This window comes from Protopterus annectens, chromosome 6.part1 (genome assembly GCF_019279795.1).
Source record: "Protopterus annectens isolate FY-2018-M chromosome 6.part1, PAN1.0, whole genome shotgun sequence".
NCBI classification, from domain to species: domain Eukaryota; kingdom Metazoa; phylum Chordata; order Ceratodontiformes; family Protopteridae; genus Protopterus; species Protopterus annectens.
In genome coordinates, this window is record NC_056738.1 from 63393315 (window position 1) to 63412789 (window position 19475).

The following is a 19475-nucleotide window of genomic DNA, read 5'->3' on the forward strand; positions in this document are numbered from 1 at the left end:
AGCCTGGGATAACTAATTGGATGTAAGTATCCCTTATCAGGCGTATCCCAGGAGCACAGTTTGTTGGAGTGACTTGGTCAAAGTCACACAGTAGACAAAAGGCTGAGGGAATCAAAACCTGCACTACAAGAAACAGCTCACAGCCTTACCCACCTACAGTAAATACCAAACAAACTCTTGCAGCCCAACACAGTGAGTTTCACTCCCATATGCTTGCAAACCACAAGTTAAATTAAAAATGTATTCATAGTTAATATTAATATTAAACTCATAGACTTCATGCTGTTTAGTTTATTCACAGGAAAATAATAAACACCCTGTCAACAGTCAAAACACGCACGAGTGCACACACACACACACACACACACACACACACACACACACACACACACACACACACACACGTCTGCTTCGGATCACATAAATGAATGCATTTATAAATAAAAGCCTGGAACTGTATCTCAACTTGTTGTTGTCAGAATCATACAGTACAACGCACTGCAATTCCCCTGTGCCATGTCATCTTCTTAGCTGAAGAACCAGACACAAATATAAGCAGGACATCTAAAAGGTCACACCAGTCATAGGTCATCTGACTGTGGAGCCTGAAAATGTGCTAAGCAGAAACAGTCTTAATATCATATGTATACGTTTACATGCATATGCGCATCCCCTGTGCCATGTCATCTTCTTAGCTGAAGAACCAGACACAAATATAAGCAGGACATTTAAGAGGTCGTACCAGTCATAGGTCCTCTGACTGTGGAGCCTGAAAATGTGCTAAGCAGAAACAGTCTTAATATCACACACACACACACACACACACACACACACACACACACACACACACACACACACACACATCTACTGTCCATATTCTTACCTTATACTTTTGCTGCTTCTCATTAAATGTGTGGTTTCCAGTAAAGCATTGTAGATTAATGTCACTAAATATTAACGGATATTTAAGTTTCATACTTTAAATCATTCTGAAAACACATGCAAATACAAAAGTGGTTATTCTAACAACTTTCTATATTAATAACAGCAATATTTAAAATTTGTCCCTAATTTTTGTCCCCTATAATTTTTGGCTTTGTACAGATCACTTTTACTAACCTGCTCACGTATCTGTAAATGTAACTGCACAATTAAATCACCTAACTAACCGGACCGGAGTTCCGCTGTGGCAACCCCTAACCGGGAAAAGCCGAAAGTCACATGGAAATGTCTTTTCAAAACAGCTGGCATACTTGTAACTTCAAGTGCATTGCATTTGGAGATCTGAAGTAAGCTGCTGAACACACACATACCTTACCTGAATTAGAAGCTGTAACCGCATTGGAGGTCATCCAATAGGAGGTCTGAATGATGATGTTTTCTAGCTCTGAGGTATCCCCCTAGCTAATATATGTAACTGCTGCTCTGAACTAGGAGCCTTAACTTCAACTCCACAGTTAATTTACTGGCTTTTTCAAAATGACAACCACATTCTGTTTTGACAGTGAGAAGTTGCTCTGTCATTGGCTGTGCATTCCCGGTAATAAGAAGAGTTATTGCAAGTCAAAACAGAGCTGCTAAACAGACCAGATAATCAGGGGGTTCTTTATTTTTTTTTAATAAGGTTTACAGTCCACCCCAGACAGCAGCTGGGCCCTAGGCGCCTTATGCTGGATCCACCCCTGATCACACTGCTTTATCTGCAAGGGGAGTCTACTCCGGAGGGGAGGGAAATGCTAAATAATGAATTTGTTTCTCTATCTTGTTTTATTCATCTGCCGAAGCAGGTTTAGGTGTCTTGTTTTGGTATTTCTGGGACTGAGCTGTGATGGTACAAGATGTCCTGGACTACTGGGTCGCTTATTGCTTGGAAGGCAAGGAATAGATCTCCTTGGAGGAACCTAACAGACACAGAAAAGCGGGACAGTGCTTCTAGTCTTTCTGGTAGCTTAGGTATTTTTCACCTTTGATCCTCTTTGTTAGGAACCTGAAGGGTCTTTCCAACAATTTAATATATCTGGTGAGGTACCTCACAAAGGGGGAGGGGTTATTTTCTATTACTGGTCTGATCAGTGCCAAATGGGGGAGGGGTAACATCTTTAGATGTAGATGATATTCCCTTGATGATCAGCTGTGCCAAGCAAAAGTATTTCCTGGCAACCATTGTAGCATGATGATCAAAGTAGAGGGACCTATCAACCCAGGTTTCCACGTCTCTAACTACATTTTGATTTTGAAGTGGGGTATTACCACTGTCTTGTGCTGTGGGGGTTGCCTGCCAAATGCACCAATTTAAACCCATTTTCAATACACCAGACATTTATTAGTCTAGGTTCCTCCTAGAGGACTTCGGTGTCAGAGGGGTATTTGACAATGACTCCCAGTTTCAGTCTTCCACAGACTTGATTAGCCATAGTTTTTTTTTAGTCTGCAGGTCAGAGAAGTAAATGACAAAATTGGTCCCAGCACTGTGTCTTGCAAGACACCACTGGTTACCTTCTGCCACCCTCACCAAGTCTTTAGCCAGTTAGCTGTCCATCTTACCCCATAGGGGTCTATTTGTAATACATTTATTTTATTAATTATGCTAACATGAGGGATGGTGTCAAATGCCTTGTCCAAATCAATGTAGTCTGTGTGTACAGTTTTATTTCTGCCAACAACTTGTATTACCTTTTCAAAGAAGCATTTGATAAGTCTTGGATTATTTGGTCATACACAACCAATGTGCTAGAAGTTCTTCAGTTAATCAGTGAATAGTACAAATCACCCATTGCAAAATTATTTTGTTTATGAATAGTTCAGTAAATGCATTCAGAAATCTTTTATGGTCCTTCAGGGACATGGAAGGTGACCTGTAGCAGGCAGTGAATTGATAATTTGACTTGTTTAGAGCAGAGTTCTGTTTGTGGATCACAGGAATTATGTTAAGAGAAAACTGGGTTTCTGACAAATGTAGACAGTGCACTCTTCAGTTTACTGTAGGTCTGAATGCATTAATAGTCACAGAATCCTGTTCAAAATTAAGTGCTGTCTTTACACTGAAGCCACTTGTGTTACAACACAGAGTTATGGATGTGTTCAAGTTGCAAGAGAACCTTGAAATAAAGGCAATTTATTGTTAAAATGTCTGACACCGAGCAGAGCAACCTTGATGTGGTCCAGACTGGTATTTACTGTAAGCCTTTTTGTTAAAACGTCTGACTGAGCAGAGCAATCTTGATGTGGTCCAGACTGGAATTTACTGTAAGCCTTTTTGTTATGTTAGAATGTCTAGAAAAATTCTGCCTAAAAATGCACTATGGAGGTAGCAAGTGCATTGGCCAGCATGCAGAATATGTAGAATGAAAGCAGGCCACCCTAAGGAAATCAAGTTGGACTGTCACTCATCTCATTTCAAGCTGACACGTACTAGATCCCACTAGACTGACACCAGCAACTTAGCCAATTGTTAAAGCCAGCTATCTTCTCTTTGTATCTGGGTGTCATTCTGGGTGAGGATGTGACTCTATTCAGGGCCAGAGTCTTACCTGTACTTGATACATGCATAGCAAGTCTTACCATTCCCTTGAGTATGCTCAAAACAGCCCAAGTAGTGGACATAAAGTATGTCTGTGTGAGGGCTTTATCACCCATTTCTGTGAATGACACCATCCACAAATAGTTCCACCCCTGTGTAAGCAGACACTTCTGTTTCTTTTCTGGTCTTCACCAAGGATTTTTTTTATAGGTGGCACACATATATAAGACCCACTCACATTTGAACTCTTCCCCTAAGAAACAGGTCAGCAGGGTCAACTTCTTAATTCTCTTCCACTCCTGCTTGTTCCTTCTGCCCTAGAGCTGGTCATCGCATTTGGCTTATCTGGGTCATAGTCAGGGCTCCATCTCTGTGTACCATGAAGACGGCAACAATAGCAACATGTGATGAAATGGATACATGTCAAAAGGTTTTTTGCAATAAGACCTCTGATTATTTAAAGCACTATGAAATTAGATGCTCGTGTGGCTTCTTTCTAGTTGATAAACCTCAGTAACTGTAAGCCAGATTCAGGTGACAGCTGTGATACACAGTATTGCTTTTTCTAAACAACATTAATGCATTTATTCATGCTTTATTTCTCATTTTGCACATCAGCTACCAGTATGATGTGCAGTAAGTATGTCTTCTGCAGCCCTGATTTGCTGTGATCACTTAACTGTCTAAGGTATTTCTCATTTTTTGGGCAATAGTCCTATGTCAATGAATCCCACAATAGGAAGAAAGTATTGTGTTCATCAAACTGTACAAATATCTAAGCAGGCCGTATGGACACACATGCACACACGCACGTCTACACACACGCTACATGATAAAAGACATCAGTGACGTCTGCTGTGTTTAGAAAAAAACATGCTTTTCCCTAGACAATAGCTGTATCACCTTTAAGTTACTAGTTTCCTTTTCTGCAGTATGGCCAAGATTCTTCCACCCCAAGAAAAAGTGTTGTAACCTTTTAAAATTCTAAGCAAATCTTATCTATAATTATTTGCTTTTTTGGAATATGTTATGTTGTACAGGTTTTACCATGCTTTGGACACTTTTATTTTGCTGCAAGGTTAGATAATTTAAGTAGGTACTCCACATTACTTTCCAGAAGCTTTGGTGTACACTTGTTTTATTGCCTATGAACAAAATTCTGATAAATGCAATGGCTCTTAAAGATCTTCCTTGCATTTTTCCAGGTTTGAGCAAGAAGCTTGTGCTGTGAATACAAATCTGAAAGTTAAAGAGCTCCAGCGGCAACTTGTGGACTCTGAACAAGATTACATTAACTTGAAAAAGGTATTTATTGTAACACCACAGCCACCATGTCATTCAGAGTTTCCGTTTACAAGAGTCAGGTAGTGTGAGATGTGGGTTTATATTAGAGCTTACTTACTAGTGTTGTAATTCACTGTGAGAGACCTCAAAGTAAGAGTTTTATTTTGACACTGTCAAGGAAAACAGGGTATAGAAGCAAAACAGATGCTCTGGCCCAGCTTTTTGAAAATGCCATTCATACTATGCAATGTGTAATAGCTCAGTGAGCTAATATTCCTTTTTATGTTTTAGTATCTCAGTATAAAAGTATATGCCGGGATGTAGCCTGATGCATAGTTTTTATACATCAGGCTATTTCTTGACAGACAGTTTAGCAGTAAAGTCCAGCATAATGCTGATTTTAATACTACTTTGAGGATTAAAAAATAATAAAATCCTCTGGTGGAGTGTTTATTCAGGGGACAAGCAGGTCTTCTGCTTTACTAAATGAAAGTCCTATTTCCCCTTCCTACTTTGAAGCCTTCATAATCACATTCAGTTTTTCTAAATATCTAGTAGTGGGAAAGTCATTTTGATAGTAATCCATATCATGCAGACCACCTAGCTGTGGAAAGCATTTTAATAGTTGTACCAGTCCTGCATGAGCCAACATTGTTTTGTCTTGCCAGAATACAACAGCACAAGTCCTCTGTTTAGCCAGCACTGACAGATGCTCACCTTACCTTTTATTACTACAAAACCATTGACTTATCCTGCTGTATCACAGTTCATGCATCAGCTAATGATGGCCTTTATTCTTTTATCAAATGTTGATTTCTTTACACTGTTACATTTCATATTTATCAATATCAATTAGTTCTTGGAATGGATACATTTATCAACTACAGCTTTGTTAAAATGCATTTAACTGATTGTTTCTACTGTGGTCTGGCAAGCTACCTCAAGGTTTCTACCCGCTCCATTAACCCTTGCTTCGCTCGGGCTCACTCCGCTCCTCTACCCTACCCCCATTCCCACCCACCCCACATCAATTATATTTATACCTTCCATAAGCACTTCCCTTTCCTGTCTAATCCCCAATTAACACCAAGACACCTACACTAGTATCCTCCCATTCACTCCACCCTAATTATCTTCCTTGTTAATATTTTCCCTTCCTTAATCTTCCTTATTCTTCTCCTTAACTATAGTAACACAACCTTTTCCTAACATGTACTATACATCAACCCCTTGTATTATCTTAATCTCCCTTACCTCCATTCTTCTTCTTTTCCTATCCCACATCACCCGCCTACCTACTATATTCCACTCCCCAACTTCAACATTTTCCACATCACCCATTGCACCCCACACTAATACTAATAGTTTCTCTGACATCTCACCCTCTTTATTCAACTTCCATACTTGGCACCTTACAAAGATTAGATCCTTTGCCATCATAATCAAACTAAAATTAATTTACAACCCCCACCATAGGCCTGTCTTCATTACTCAACATCCCTCCATGATTACATGTCACTACTAGGCCCTCTCTCTATGTGGCAACATTCACCCCAACCCTGGACCAATCAACCATTCTGCCCAAAACCTTTATTTTAGTGCCAAGAACCTCTTCTTCACTACAATTAATGTACGTAGTATCTGTAACAAAACCACCAAATTCCATGCCTGGCTCTCTCACTACTCCCCAGATATTGTAGCAGTCACAGAGACCTGGCTAAAATCACATATTGCTAACACTGAAATAATCCCTCCAGGATATAATATACATAGAAATGACCAGCTACATAATAAAGGTAGAGGTCTTACATTAATCTATCATGACACTTTAGCTGTTATACCATATGATAAGCCTATACCAACATTTGGAAATATAGAATTATTGCTAGTTAACCTTCACATCAGCAACAGAAAACAATTATGTATTGCTGTATTCTGTATTCCCCCAGGTCAAAACATACATACAGTGGAAGATCTACTATCCTGGACCACCCTCACTATATCAAATGAAACCGTCATTTTTGGCGACACAAATATAAACTGGCAAACTCTCATCTTTGACTCCCCAGTAAATAGTATTAACTTGCGCAGGTTTACTCAACTCATCTCTAACCCCACTCTTAAGGTAACAAAAACAAATAGAATCAACTCTAGACTGGATACTGGTCTCTCACCCTCAGAAATTCACCAAGGCAGGGACCCTACTCAGTACCTTTAGTGACCATCTTCTTGCCTCTACCCATAGAACCTAACTTCAAATAGACAAACTGCATTGTCTAAGAACAACTAGGAGTCTTATATTTCAATGAACAACTATTCTTAGAGTCTCTAAAACCCCACAACTGGTCCCCTACCAAATTTCTCCCACTGGATGAAGCAGTCAACTATTTCAATAAAGTCTTTTTAGATATTCTAGGCAGTCTTGCCCACACACATACCTAAATAGTAAAGCCTAACCATGCCCCATGCAAACTAAACAGTTACTTACCTCCAGAGATAAAGCCTGGAAGGAAGGGCATAGAAATAGAACCCCACAACTTGAACTCGGGTATAAACAACTCCGTAACAATGCCAAAAAGCAAGTCATCAATGATAAAAAAGCTATTTCTCCACTAAACTCACTACCCAATAAAATAATCCCAAATTGTTCTGGAATTCTGTTTCCTCTCTCCTAAATCCTGGTACTCAACACAACCCCTCCTTATCTCCTGACAAAGACCCTCAAGAAATTGCCCAAGCCTTCAATTCTCATTTTATTGATACTATCCAAAAACTTGTTACTGATTTCTCTCTACAAACTAACAAAAGTATAATTAGCAACATAAACGACAATAGACTCTCTAACCTCTTCCCCATCAATTGGGGGAATTGGACATCAAAACATACATACAGTGGAAGATCTACTATCCTGGACATTTTTGGACATCTAAAAAAAAAAAAAAAAAAAAATCTACTCATTTTTAACTTTTGCTGTGTCCTATATGAATTCTTGCAGTGTATTGTAAATTTGCATTTTCATTGCTCTTACTGTGTCTACATTCTATTGTAAATATGCATTTTACAATGTTCTTACTGTGTGTACATTCTATTGTAAATTTGAATTTGCAGTGTCTTACTTTGTTTTCTTGCTGTGTGTATTATCTTTTGTATTCTTCTTAAACATTGTATTGGTTGTACTGCCTTTGGAGCTTTTCTCCCCGGGCCTCCACTGAAAATGGGTTCTTCTTGGCCCAGTGGACTTCCCCGGTAATCAAACTGAAATAAATAAATAAATAAATTGCAATTCCAACAAAAACCCATCCACTCCTCTATTATATTACAACCAGTACCCATCTCTCTAGTTCATAAACTGCTCTCAAAACTAAAACCATGCTCCCCTCTTCCGATGGCCTCCCAGCTGAATACTTAAAACTTGCAGCAGATTCTATAGCTCTCCCAATTAGCACTCATTAACTGATCAGTCTCTGAATCATATGTCCCACAACTATGGAAAAACTCGATTATTACTCCCTTTCAAAAAAATGGTGACACCAATGATCTAACTACTGGCCCATCTTCATATTTTCACCTCTATCTAAAATTCTAGAAAAGTGTATTCATTCTTAATTGTTAAAACATCTCAGACAATAACCTACTCGCACCCACCCAACATGGTTTTTGGCCAGCATACAGCACAACAGCCTTACTGTCATTTACCAACACTGTATACAAAGCTCTTGATGCAGGCCTACTAACATCAGTGATCCTACTAGACCTATCAAAAGCTTTTGATACAGTGTCCCACTCAATACGGCTTTGACTTGAGACCGTAAACTGCTCCCCACACACTCTAACCCATTCCATAACTATCTACACACCAAAAAACAATGTTAGATTGCAAAGTAAGCAATCTGATTACCTGCTCAACAACACAGGTGTTCCCCAAGGGTCTATTCTTGGGCCCTTGCTTTTCAACATATTTATTAATAATCTCCATAAAGCATCCCTGGAATACGTGGACGATTCAACTATAATTACATCCTCTAACAACACCTCAGATCTCCTTAAGTTAACACAAAATGCATTTACTTCCATCGAATCCTGGCTTAATGAAGCTCAACTGCTACTTAATCCCAAAAAATCTAAACTTTTACTCTTCCCAACCAAACTTATAACTCTAGACCTTAAAATATTATATCAAAATAATACAGAAATTGAAATTGTAAAAACAGCCAAACTACTAGGCATCACAATTGATGACAAACTATCCTTTGAGAATCATATACTCAGCCAAATCAAAAAGACACATTTTAAGCTTGGCAAACTCTATAGGCATAAACTCTGTTTGGACAAGTCTATCAAGTTGAAACTAGCTAATAGTCTACTTCTACCCTCCCTCTTCTATGGTTGCCCTGTTTTCACTAACCTACACACATCTCTCCTGAACAAACTGCAGTCATGCTACTATAAAATAGCTAAGTTTGTTACCGACATGCCAACTCGCACACATCATTGCCTGGCCATTAAATCTGTAAACTGGTTTGAGTTCCCCTATTACCTACATTATTCCCAACTTACTCTCACCCACAAACTACTAAATAATCCAAACTACTGCCCATCCCTTCAAACTATAATACAAACACACACCCCTACTCGGCATCTTAGGTCCTCTAACAAACAACTCTTAACCATAACTAAACCCAACAAAAGAGCTGGACAACGTCTCTATTCCCATGCCATTACCAAACTTTGGAATGTGCTCCCTCTCTCTATTACTCAACTAGACTCTTTAAAAACATTTACATTTGCACTAAAAGAACACTATCTCAATAACCTTGTCTGTTCCTGTAGTCATATGATTAAACCACCTTAAATGTTTTGGCCATTATACACTACAAATACTTTTACTAACTTAATATAGTTGCAATTTACACTATCTGTCTTCGTATCCAATCTGTCTTGCTTTATTTATTTCTGTGGATGAATAAACAGAATTGATTAAACAGTATTCTTATTTATAAGAATATACAAACAGAACTACTAAATATTTAACACGCTGGGTTTATTTTCTTGTATAGTATATCTCTATAATATGTATTTGTCTTGTATATCTACTTCAATTTGTATTATGTAAAACCTTCTTGACTTTCAAAGTTAAGCTGATATTATGTAAAAATTTCTGTGATTGTATGGAGCTTTTCTCCCCAGGCCTCCACTGAAAATGGGTCGTTGAGCCCAGTGGACTTTCCTGGTCAACAAATATCAGTAAATATAATAATAATAATAATAATAATAAAACATACGTGATATATTAGGTTAATGTATTTCTCATGTTTTGATTATACATGTATATACTTTTTTACATACATTATAGTAATTCATATTATATATACTGGGCCAGATTCAATAAAGCCTATGCTAAGTATACTCGACATGTATTCAGGAACATTCTTATCACATTTTTTGTGCTTTCGAATCACTCAGGAAGATTACACTAAGTGTACATGTAGTCTTCACCTTGTGGTAACCTTTATGAATCCCTGTCAGTATTTAAAGCTGCAAGAATATCAGCAGGAAAACTAAAATTAGGAGCAGGAAGGTGTGATTTATATCTGTGTTGTCTATTCACTCAGAACAGTGCACACGTACTGTAAGAGTTATTAAATCCCGGGAAATATGTATATACTTCGTATGTTATTACTCACTGCAACCTGATACGTTGTTCTGTTTTGAACTATAGCATTATGTTTATATCCTGATTCTTTTCAGACTCTGTATCTAATAATGTATATTGTGTAAATGCAAATTCTATTGTCCTCAGACTCTGCAAGCAGTAATACACTCACTGCAAATACAATTTGTTGTTTCTTACCCACCATGTTTACCAGTTTTTGCTACCACTTGGTCCAGGCCATGGCTTTATAGGATCCCAGGTCCACTATAGCAATCAGTTAATAAATTAAATAAAAACAATATAACTATTATTAAATTCCATGTCTAATGAATTCTCAACAGAAGTTTTTTTTAAACAAGTGAAGTAATCTTTTAGTAAGCGAGTTCAGTGAAACATCATAATAGTGCACCCTGCAGTAAGGCAGAGACACATATAATACTCTAAGTGATATCTTCATGCTCTGTGGATAGACCTACAGGGAAATATAAGTCATTAATTGAAAATGGAGCACTGAATGGGCTAATAAATGGAAAACAGGAAGCTCAGTTGGCCAGAGATGTTGCTATCAGCTAGTCCATTGTAAGAGGGTGGAAAAAGGTAGCAAACAAGAAGTGAGCACTGATTTCTGTCAACTAGCCTGCAAAAGAAAAAAATTAAAGCCTGCTAAAGGCGAAAATTTAGATGCGGCTTTTAACCAATGGATCTGGAGTAGTTAACTTCATTTAGTCTGCAACCTGTGGGATACGGATCCGATCTCGGAATCGAGCCGGCAACTTTACAAAGCTTAGATCCGAGCTCCTAGCTCCTCCCCTTACCCATAATCCCCTGCCAACCCTAATTGACCTCAGATCCAGTTTGCCGCACTTAGGTACAGCAGCTAGGTTACGAGCTCCTAGACAGATAAGTCTATATCTTTGCTAATTTTGTAAAAAAGTTGTGAGTGTGTGTTTGGTTAGGTTCCTAATCCTTTTATTAGTGTTTTTAAGTTAAAAATATATATATTTTTTTCTCCTCCCCACCCTTCGCTGGTATCGTAGCTCTGTGTGTGTGTGTGTGTGTGTGTGTGTGTGTGTGTGTGTGTGTGTGTGTGTGTGTGTGTTGTCTGAGAGTTTGGGGCCTACTGTTTGAGTGAGTTTTCATTTTTTTAGTTTAAACATGTCTGAGGCCCCAAAGTTGGTATTTTCCAAGTGCATCGAGTGTGGCCATAAGCTCTCCCCGGCGGATGGCCACACTCGGTGTGTCCGGTGCCTTGGGGTTGAACACCTTTCCTCTGGGTGTGAGATTTGCGTGGCGTTCAACCCCAGGGCACTGAAGGACCGGAGGTCGAAGCTGATCCTAGCGGGACTCTTGCCCCCAGATTCGGCTTTGGCCTCCGGGACTTCTGTGGCCTCCTCCCAGCCTTCGGTGGCAGCCACTCCTGCCTCTCTCCCCCCGGCCAGGACTCAAACTCCTGCTTCTGCACCGGAGGAGGGGAAGGCCAGGAAAGAAAAGAAGAGGGAGAAGCACCACAAGCGGCAGGCTGAGGCCTCCGCTTTGGCCCCCCCAGCTAAGCGGGCTTCTCCCTACAGGTCTTCCAGGTCTAGGTCTCCTCCTTGGCTCCAGTCTCCTTGCTTTTCACCGGGACCCGAGGAGGAGGAGACCCGATCTCCGTCGAGGTCATCGAGGCGGCACTCCCGGCCAGCCTCGGTGGCCTCGTCGAGATCAACACGTAGCCTGTCTGAAGCTGATTTGGACCGGGTGATGCGAAGGTTCATCCAGGCCCAAATGCAGATGGGAGTGCTCCTGCCTCCCCCCCCCTCCGGGGGGGGAAGCTCAACACCCTTTTTTGCCCCAATAGCTCCTTCTCCGACCCGCTTCCTGGGTTCGGAGTGCTCGGAGCCGGGCAGCGTCAGAGCCGGGGGTGGGTCGGCACCGACAGTATCAGGTACTTTGGCTCCGACTCTTGCCTCGAGCTTGCCGGATCCATCCATGTCGGATCTGAGCTCTCGGAGACGTGCTCTGAGCTTCGGATCCGAGGGGTTTAGTGTGCCTTCGGCTCCATCCAGGTCGGAGCACACTGGCCCTTCGGATCCGATGGTCTCGGCGCCAGCTCCGATCCATCCATCAGATCTGAGCGAGGGTCGGCTTTCGGATCCTAGAGAGAGTGGCTCTCCCTCGGCTTTCGATGTGGTGGAGAGGGCTCTGTTGAGTGGATCCAGGCCCCCGCTCCCTGCTATGGCTCCATCCCGCACTCCCTCTTGTTTGGGTCAGGCTTCCGTTACCCGGCCACAGGGACAGCCTGCTTTGACGTCTCAGGTCATTCCACTGGAACAGGACGTTGCTGGTGAGTCATCCTCGGACAGTCCCCCGAGGATGTTCCTCACAAGCGGAAGTGTAAGAGGAGGCACGTGGACTTCCCCGAGTCCTTGACAGAAGACACAGATTTGGATGAGGGGGAAGGCTCCCCAAGGTCACCCCCCGAGGATGTCTCCTTCGGAGACATCATGGAAATGCTTAGGATCAGGGGGGGGGTGGTTTGGCCCCAAGGCTTCCTCTGATTGAATCCGTGTTCCTCGAGGCATTCAAAGCAGGCCCATCTACCTCTTGGGTGTCCCCTCCAGCCGACCCCTTAGTGGATCTTATTACCACTAGGGCGTGGAAGGAGCCGAACACTGTGGAGCCAGTCCCCAAACGTCCCGACAGGATCCTGAGCCCCCCGACTGAGAGGTCCCATTGGAGCAAGGGACCCCCCGTAGATGCCACGTTGGTGGCGGCAGCCACCAAGAGGGAGTTAGCCCAGGAGAGTCCCTCGGTCCATCCCCCGAGCAAGGAGTCTCACTCGATGGACCGTCTCGGGAAGCGGGTCTTTAGTTCAGCGACCTTCTCTGTAAGATCCATGAACTACATGGCACACGTGATTCGGCTGCAGCAGGACATTATCAAAGAGTACGCTGCATCGCCCCCGGAGTCCATGTTAGGAGAGGACAAGCAGTTGTACTCCACCCGCATGGCCACTCTTAGGTCTATCTCTAACACCTCTATGCGGCTCTTATCCCATGCTACGGAAGGAGCCGCTAGAGCCAGCGGAGCAGGCCTAGTCATGAGGCGCCAGGCCTGGCTCCGACATTGTGACTTCGCGGAACCCTTCAAGGCGTCGTTTGCAAATGCCCCCTTCGATGGCTCTGCCCTTTTGGCAAGACTGTTCGTGAAACCTTGGTCCAGAGCGAAAAGGATGGGAAGACGTTGCCTGCCATCGGAGTCCGCTTCTCTGCTCCCCAGAGGTCCTTCTCCAAGAACCAAAAGGGACAGAAGAAGATGTGGTTCCGAAAGTCGCAACAGTCCCAGTCCGCTCCGGACTCCCAGTCCTTCCGCGGCAGAGGAGGACAGGGTGGACGCCGCCCTAGAGGCAGAGGGGGCCCGAAGACCTTTGGGTCCAGAGAAGCCTTCTCTGATCGGCCCACGCAGCAGCCCTGAGGGCTTGCCCGACTGCTCCACTCTGGAGGCAGTCGGGGGGGCATTTTTCAAAGCACCTGGCAGCTTGGGAGTCCATTACAACAGACCGCTGGGTGCTTCATGTCATATCCAGAGGATACAGAATTCCCTTTTCCCACGTTCCAGATACCTCCCCGATGTTCCACCCAATCAGAGGGAGGTGGCAGCCGTGGAAATCCGGCTACTCTTAGGAAAAGGGGCCATCCAACATGTCCCCCCAGGCCAGTCCGGATCGGGTTACTACTCCAGGTTCTTTTTAGTGCCAAAAAAGACAGGGGACCTAAGGCCCATCCTCGATCTTTCCCTACTGAATCTGTCAGTAACCAAAGAAAAGTTCCGGATGGTCACTCTTCAATCTATTCTCCCCCTCTTGCGGGAGAACGACTGGATGTGCTCCATAGACCTCAAGGACGTGTACTACCACATTTTGATGGACAAATGCTCCAGGAGGTTTCTCCGCTTCCGGCTGGGAGCCAGTCATTACCAATTCAGGGTCCTTCCCTTCGGTCTCACCTCAGCCCCCAGGGTGTTCATCAAGGTATTAGCAGTGATAGCGGCCCACCTGAGGCCCCAGGGAATACAGGTTTTTCCGTACCTGGACGACTGGCTCCTCACCGCCTCGACAAGGCATCTATTATCCTTAGCCAGGAATTATTTTCTCAAACTTGCTCCACAACTAGGGATCACTATAAATGCAGACAAGTCTTCTCTTACCCCTACTCAGGTGATAGATTTTATCGGGGCCAGACTGGACACCAACAAGCAGCTCGCCTTCCTAACTCCCTACTGCTTGCACACTCTGAAAGCTCACGTGCGGGCCATTTTTCAGTCTCCGAAACCTCCGGCGGGATTGGTTCTGAGGGCTCTAGGGTCTATGGCAGCCGCAATCAACCTCCTCCCCATGGCGAGTCTCAACATGCGGATATTGCAGTGGACTCTACAGGTTCAATGATCCTTTCTCCAGTATCCCTTGGATCACCCCATTTCCCTCAGCAGGGTCTGCAAGAGAGCTCTCATTTGGTGGCTTCAATCGCCGGACCTCCAGACGGGACGCCCCTTTGCCACGACCGCCCCTCTCGCCACAGTGACCACAGACGCCTCTCGTCTTGGGTGGGGGGGGGCATTATTCGGGCAGGACTGTCCAAGGCATGTAGAACGATTCAGAGACCTTATTGCACATAAACATTCTAGAGATGAGAGCAGTGCTGTTGTTGTTGCAAGCACTTCAGAGCCTTCTGCCTGTAGGAACGATTGCAGTCCAGTCAGACATTATGTCTGTGGTTTGGTATATCAACAAGCAGGGGGGAACCAGGTCTTACCCACTCTGTCGAGAAGCAATGAGAGTGTGGGAATGGGCGATCTCCACCAACCGCTTTCCCATTGCAACACACATTCTGGGACGGACCAACATCCTGGCAGACAGACTGAATCGCACCATCCTTTCGCCTTACGAGTGGTCCCTCAACCCCCAAGTAGCGAGTCAAATTTTTGCTGTCTGGGGGCAGCCCTGTTGCAATTTCTTTGCATCTCCCTCAAACACGAAATGCAACAATTACTTTGCTCTCATTCCCCCTCCCAGGGAAGCCCCGAGGGATGCTTTGGTGCATGCTTGGCCTCCCGGTCTCCTCTATGCCTACCCTCCTCTTCCACTGATGCTGAAACTTCTTCAGAAAGCCAGTCGGTTGGGGAGCAGAATGATCCTCATTGCCCCATTCTGGCCTTGCCAAACTTGGTTCCCGTACCTCTGGTCTCATCAAGTGAATCCGCCCTGGATTCTAGATCCCCTCCCGGATCTGATTTCCCACCCATAGGGACTTCCAATCCCTGACCTGGTCAACCTCAAGCTTACAGCTTGGCTGCTCCAGTTCCACTCCTAGCAAGGACTCCCAGTATCTCATCCCCGGTTAAAGCTATCCTAGTAGCAGCGCACAAGCCCTCTACTAGGAAGGTTTATAGTAGTAAATGGAAGCGTTTTTCTATCTGGGCAGAATGCCATAATTTGGATCCCTTCACAGCCCCCTTACCGGCGGTGCTGGATTTTCTTTCAGGCCTCTTTAATGAGGGAGCTAGCTGTTCCACGGTGAAGGTGCAATTAGCAGCTATCTCTCATTATCACATAGGCAGCGATATGGGCCCTTTGATTACTTCAAAATTGTGCAAGACATTCCTCAAGGGCACTTTCCTACTTAGACCTCCCATAAAGAAAGCTGTATCTCCATGGGATTTGACTTTGGTTTTGCAGGCCTTGACGGCTCCTCCCTTCGAACCCGTGGCGTCAGTAGACCTCAAATATCTATCATGGAAAACAGCCTTTCTGGTGGCTATTACTTCAGCTAGGAGAGTATCTGATTTACAGGCTCTTTCTGTCAAACCTCCATACTTGGCCTTTCACAAGGATAGGGTGTACCTCAGGACCAATCCCTCCTTCCTTCCAAAGGTGGTTTCTGTGACGAATATCAATCAGTCTATCAGTCTGCCGGTCTTCTTTCCTAACTACAAGAACAAAGGAGAGTACAAACTGCATTCCTTAGACGTGCATAGACAACTCTGGTTTTATATTCATAGGACATCTGGTCACAGACGATCTGACCAGTTGTTCGTCTCCTTTGCTAAATTTAATCTGGGTAATCCAGTCTCAAAAGTTACTTTGTCGAAATGGATTTCGCAGTGCATCATCGCGTCTTATCAGAATTCCGGCAGACCCGCACCTCAAGGAGTTCATGCCCACTCAACTCTGAACCTATCTGCCAGTATATTGGTGATGTCAGTTGGTTCCGTCAATTCTGAACCATTATTCTGTAGCTCAGAGCAGATCTGCGAGTTATTTAGGTTTTTGACATAGCTAAAAAATGCTTTGTGATTGTCTTTGGTGTCTGTTGCGATTTTTCTTTCAAAGCTCACCTTAGAGGTTTTTATGAGGGTTCCTAGCTTTTTGCTAAGGTTGTTAAGGGAGCTCCTCCATTCCTGGGTTTTTACTCTTTTTTGCAATAATTTCTTCCTTCTATTATAGAAATTATTTATGGCCAGGGTCCACCAGACTGGTTTCTTATTTTTGGAGGAGTGGGTCTTGGTCTTGTTTGGGATAGCACGGTCCATGCACTCATGTAGGTGCTTGTAGAGTGCTTTTGTGTAGGATATAGCAGATTCAATCATATTGCCTTTCTGCTGGGGAGTAGCAAAGTTTGCCACCTCTGTCTTGAGTAGCATAAAGTTCACCTTGGAGAAGTTTTTCACCATGGTTTCTTTTTGGTTGGGGGGTGAGGGTGGTATTTGGATATCTAGGGTGATGAGTTTATGATTTGATCTGACCAATGAGGAGTTTACCACAGGTGTGGAGCATTTGTCCCTCATGTTGGTGATGACCAGGTCCAGTATATTTTTACCTCTTGTGGGGGTGTTAATAAGCTGGCCCAGTGCACTGGAGTTAATGTACTCCAGGAAGTGCTGAGCAAAGGTATTAGTACTTCCTTAGTTTTCCCAGTTGATGTTTGGGTAGTTAAAATCACCCAGTATAAGGGTGTTCGGTTGGACTCTCATGTTTTCCAGTACCTCAAGGAAAGAAGAATGCATGTCATGGGGCTGGGAAGGTGATCTGTAGCAAGCTACAATCTGGAATGCAGTTTTGTCCATTGTCAGTTGCACTTGAATGATTTCCCAGGCATCATTCTTTGCAACCAGTCTGGAGGTGTGGTTATCTTTGATGAATATGGATATGCCTCCTCCCTTTGTATTTTGGTCTGGGTTTTGCGGCCGAAATGTGTGGTATGAGTTGTAGTCTGGAATCGCTGGGGTGCTGTCTTGAGCCTTGAACCAGGTCTCCGTTACTGCACAAATATCAATGCTCTCCATGTTGAGGAGTGCCTCGAGAGAGTGCATTTTGAGGTTTAAATTTCCTAGCGTTCAGCAGCATGACCCTCATTTTTATGTCACTAATACTTGTTACAGTGGTGGATTTGTTTTTTGAGCCTTGCCTAAAAAAGGCACTATTGGGGTGGCAAGAGCCCTTGCCAGTATCCTGAATCCTTGGGGTGCCAGCAAGCCATCTTTGGCGAAGCATCGAGGCTTGTTGAGCATGCCATCCCAGGCTGACAGGTACTGGATCCCCTTTTAATGACACCAAAAACTTAGCCAATTGTTGAAATATATCATTTTTCCTTGTACTGAGGTATCATTCTTGGTGAGGATAAGATGCTACTCAGGGCTAGGGTCATACCTGCCTTGATTACATAATCAGAGAGCTCCTCTATGTCTCTTTTCATGTAGTCCAGGGAGGTACATCTCAGGTCATTCACACCAACATGGACAGTAACAGAGTTGTATTTGTACTTGTGGAGTGACCTGAGTGCTTGGCAATGTGGCGAATTCTAGTGCCCAACAAGCAGCTGACAGTGACCTTCTCCTTGTCCAGCCTGGTGAGGGGGACATCGGTATGCCTGACTATGAAGTCACCTATTACAAGTGTGTTTGATAAGGTGTTTTGTCTTAAGGGCTGTGGTTGTGCAGCATGCTGGTTTTGGTGGTTATGTGATGATTGCGGAGTGTTGGTGGGTGTAGGTTGCTTGCGTGTCTGTTTTGGAGGTCTCTGTTGTTTCCGCAGATTTTTATTTAGAGCCTCTGAATATGTCTTTATGTATCTATGTGTGGGGTTTCCAGTTGCATGTATGGTGGGTATATGTGTAGTAGGTGGAGTGTTGCAGGTTGGTACCTTCTCCTCTTGACTGTCAATTCCAGTCGTGACTGGAGAGAGCTTTGCCTCAAGTCTAGCTATGTTAGTGTATCTCTCGCAGATGTTGGTGTTGTGTGGTAGGAGGAGAGGGTTGTCTGTGTAGATGAGGCAGTTATGACATTGCCTCAGGATGCCCAAATTCATCAGGTGCACAGAAGAACACACTAGGAGCTGACTCTTGGTCATGCCTGAATGGGTTAAGGAACTATTCTTATTTGTCTGGTAGGGGAGAGTAGTTTGACTGTTCCCTACAAACAACAGTTGGGGGTCGAGTACAATAGTTTTAGTGCTTCTGTCTCTTATTGTGCCAAGTGCTAGTCAGAAAGCTCTGATTTCAGTGCTAAATCGGACGGACTGGCTAGTATCAAGGGAAAAACTGAAGAGCAGACTCTGTAGAGCTGGGGATAGTTGAACCCTAGCTAACCACCGCTGCTATATGGGCAAATCTGCGCAAATGCTGTTTTTATATCAGAAAGAATCAAGAGATAGAAATTAGCCCAAAATGGCCAATAAAGCTACAGTTTCTGGGCAGAAACCACTCCTCCAAGGACAGGTAGGCTGTTCAGAGCTCCCCACTCTCACTGGTGAACAAAGAAACTTCCTTTTTGCCCAAGTAAGGTATTGCCAAACACAGAAGCTTAAACACAGTCCAGGTATCAGCAGGTATCTGAAACTGGACTTTTCTAGCTTAGTAAGGCGGGAAAATAGCAAGATTTTTTTTTTCAAGAAAACAGTAGAAACAAATGCAAAAATTCTTTTATAGTGCAGTAATGGCTATCGCACTTGAGTGGGAAGCTAGTAACAGTTAAATTCAATTTACA

At 43.4% G+C, this 19475-nt stretch overlaps 1 protein-coding gene across 1 annotated transcript in view; it reads left to right on the forward strand.

Moving 5' to 3' along the window:
* The window catches only part of LOC122805383 (coiled-coil domain-containing protein 89-like), an 815327-nt gene that overhangs the window by 771068 nt on the left and 24784 nt on the right, over nt 1-19475 (forward strand). Inside the window, exon 6 of the mRNA XM_044075483.1 lies at nt 4726-4825. Within this exon, the coding sequence (XP_043931418.1) occupies nt 4726-4825 (100 nt within the window). The remainder of the gene's footprint in view (nt 1-4725; nt 4826-19475) is intronic.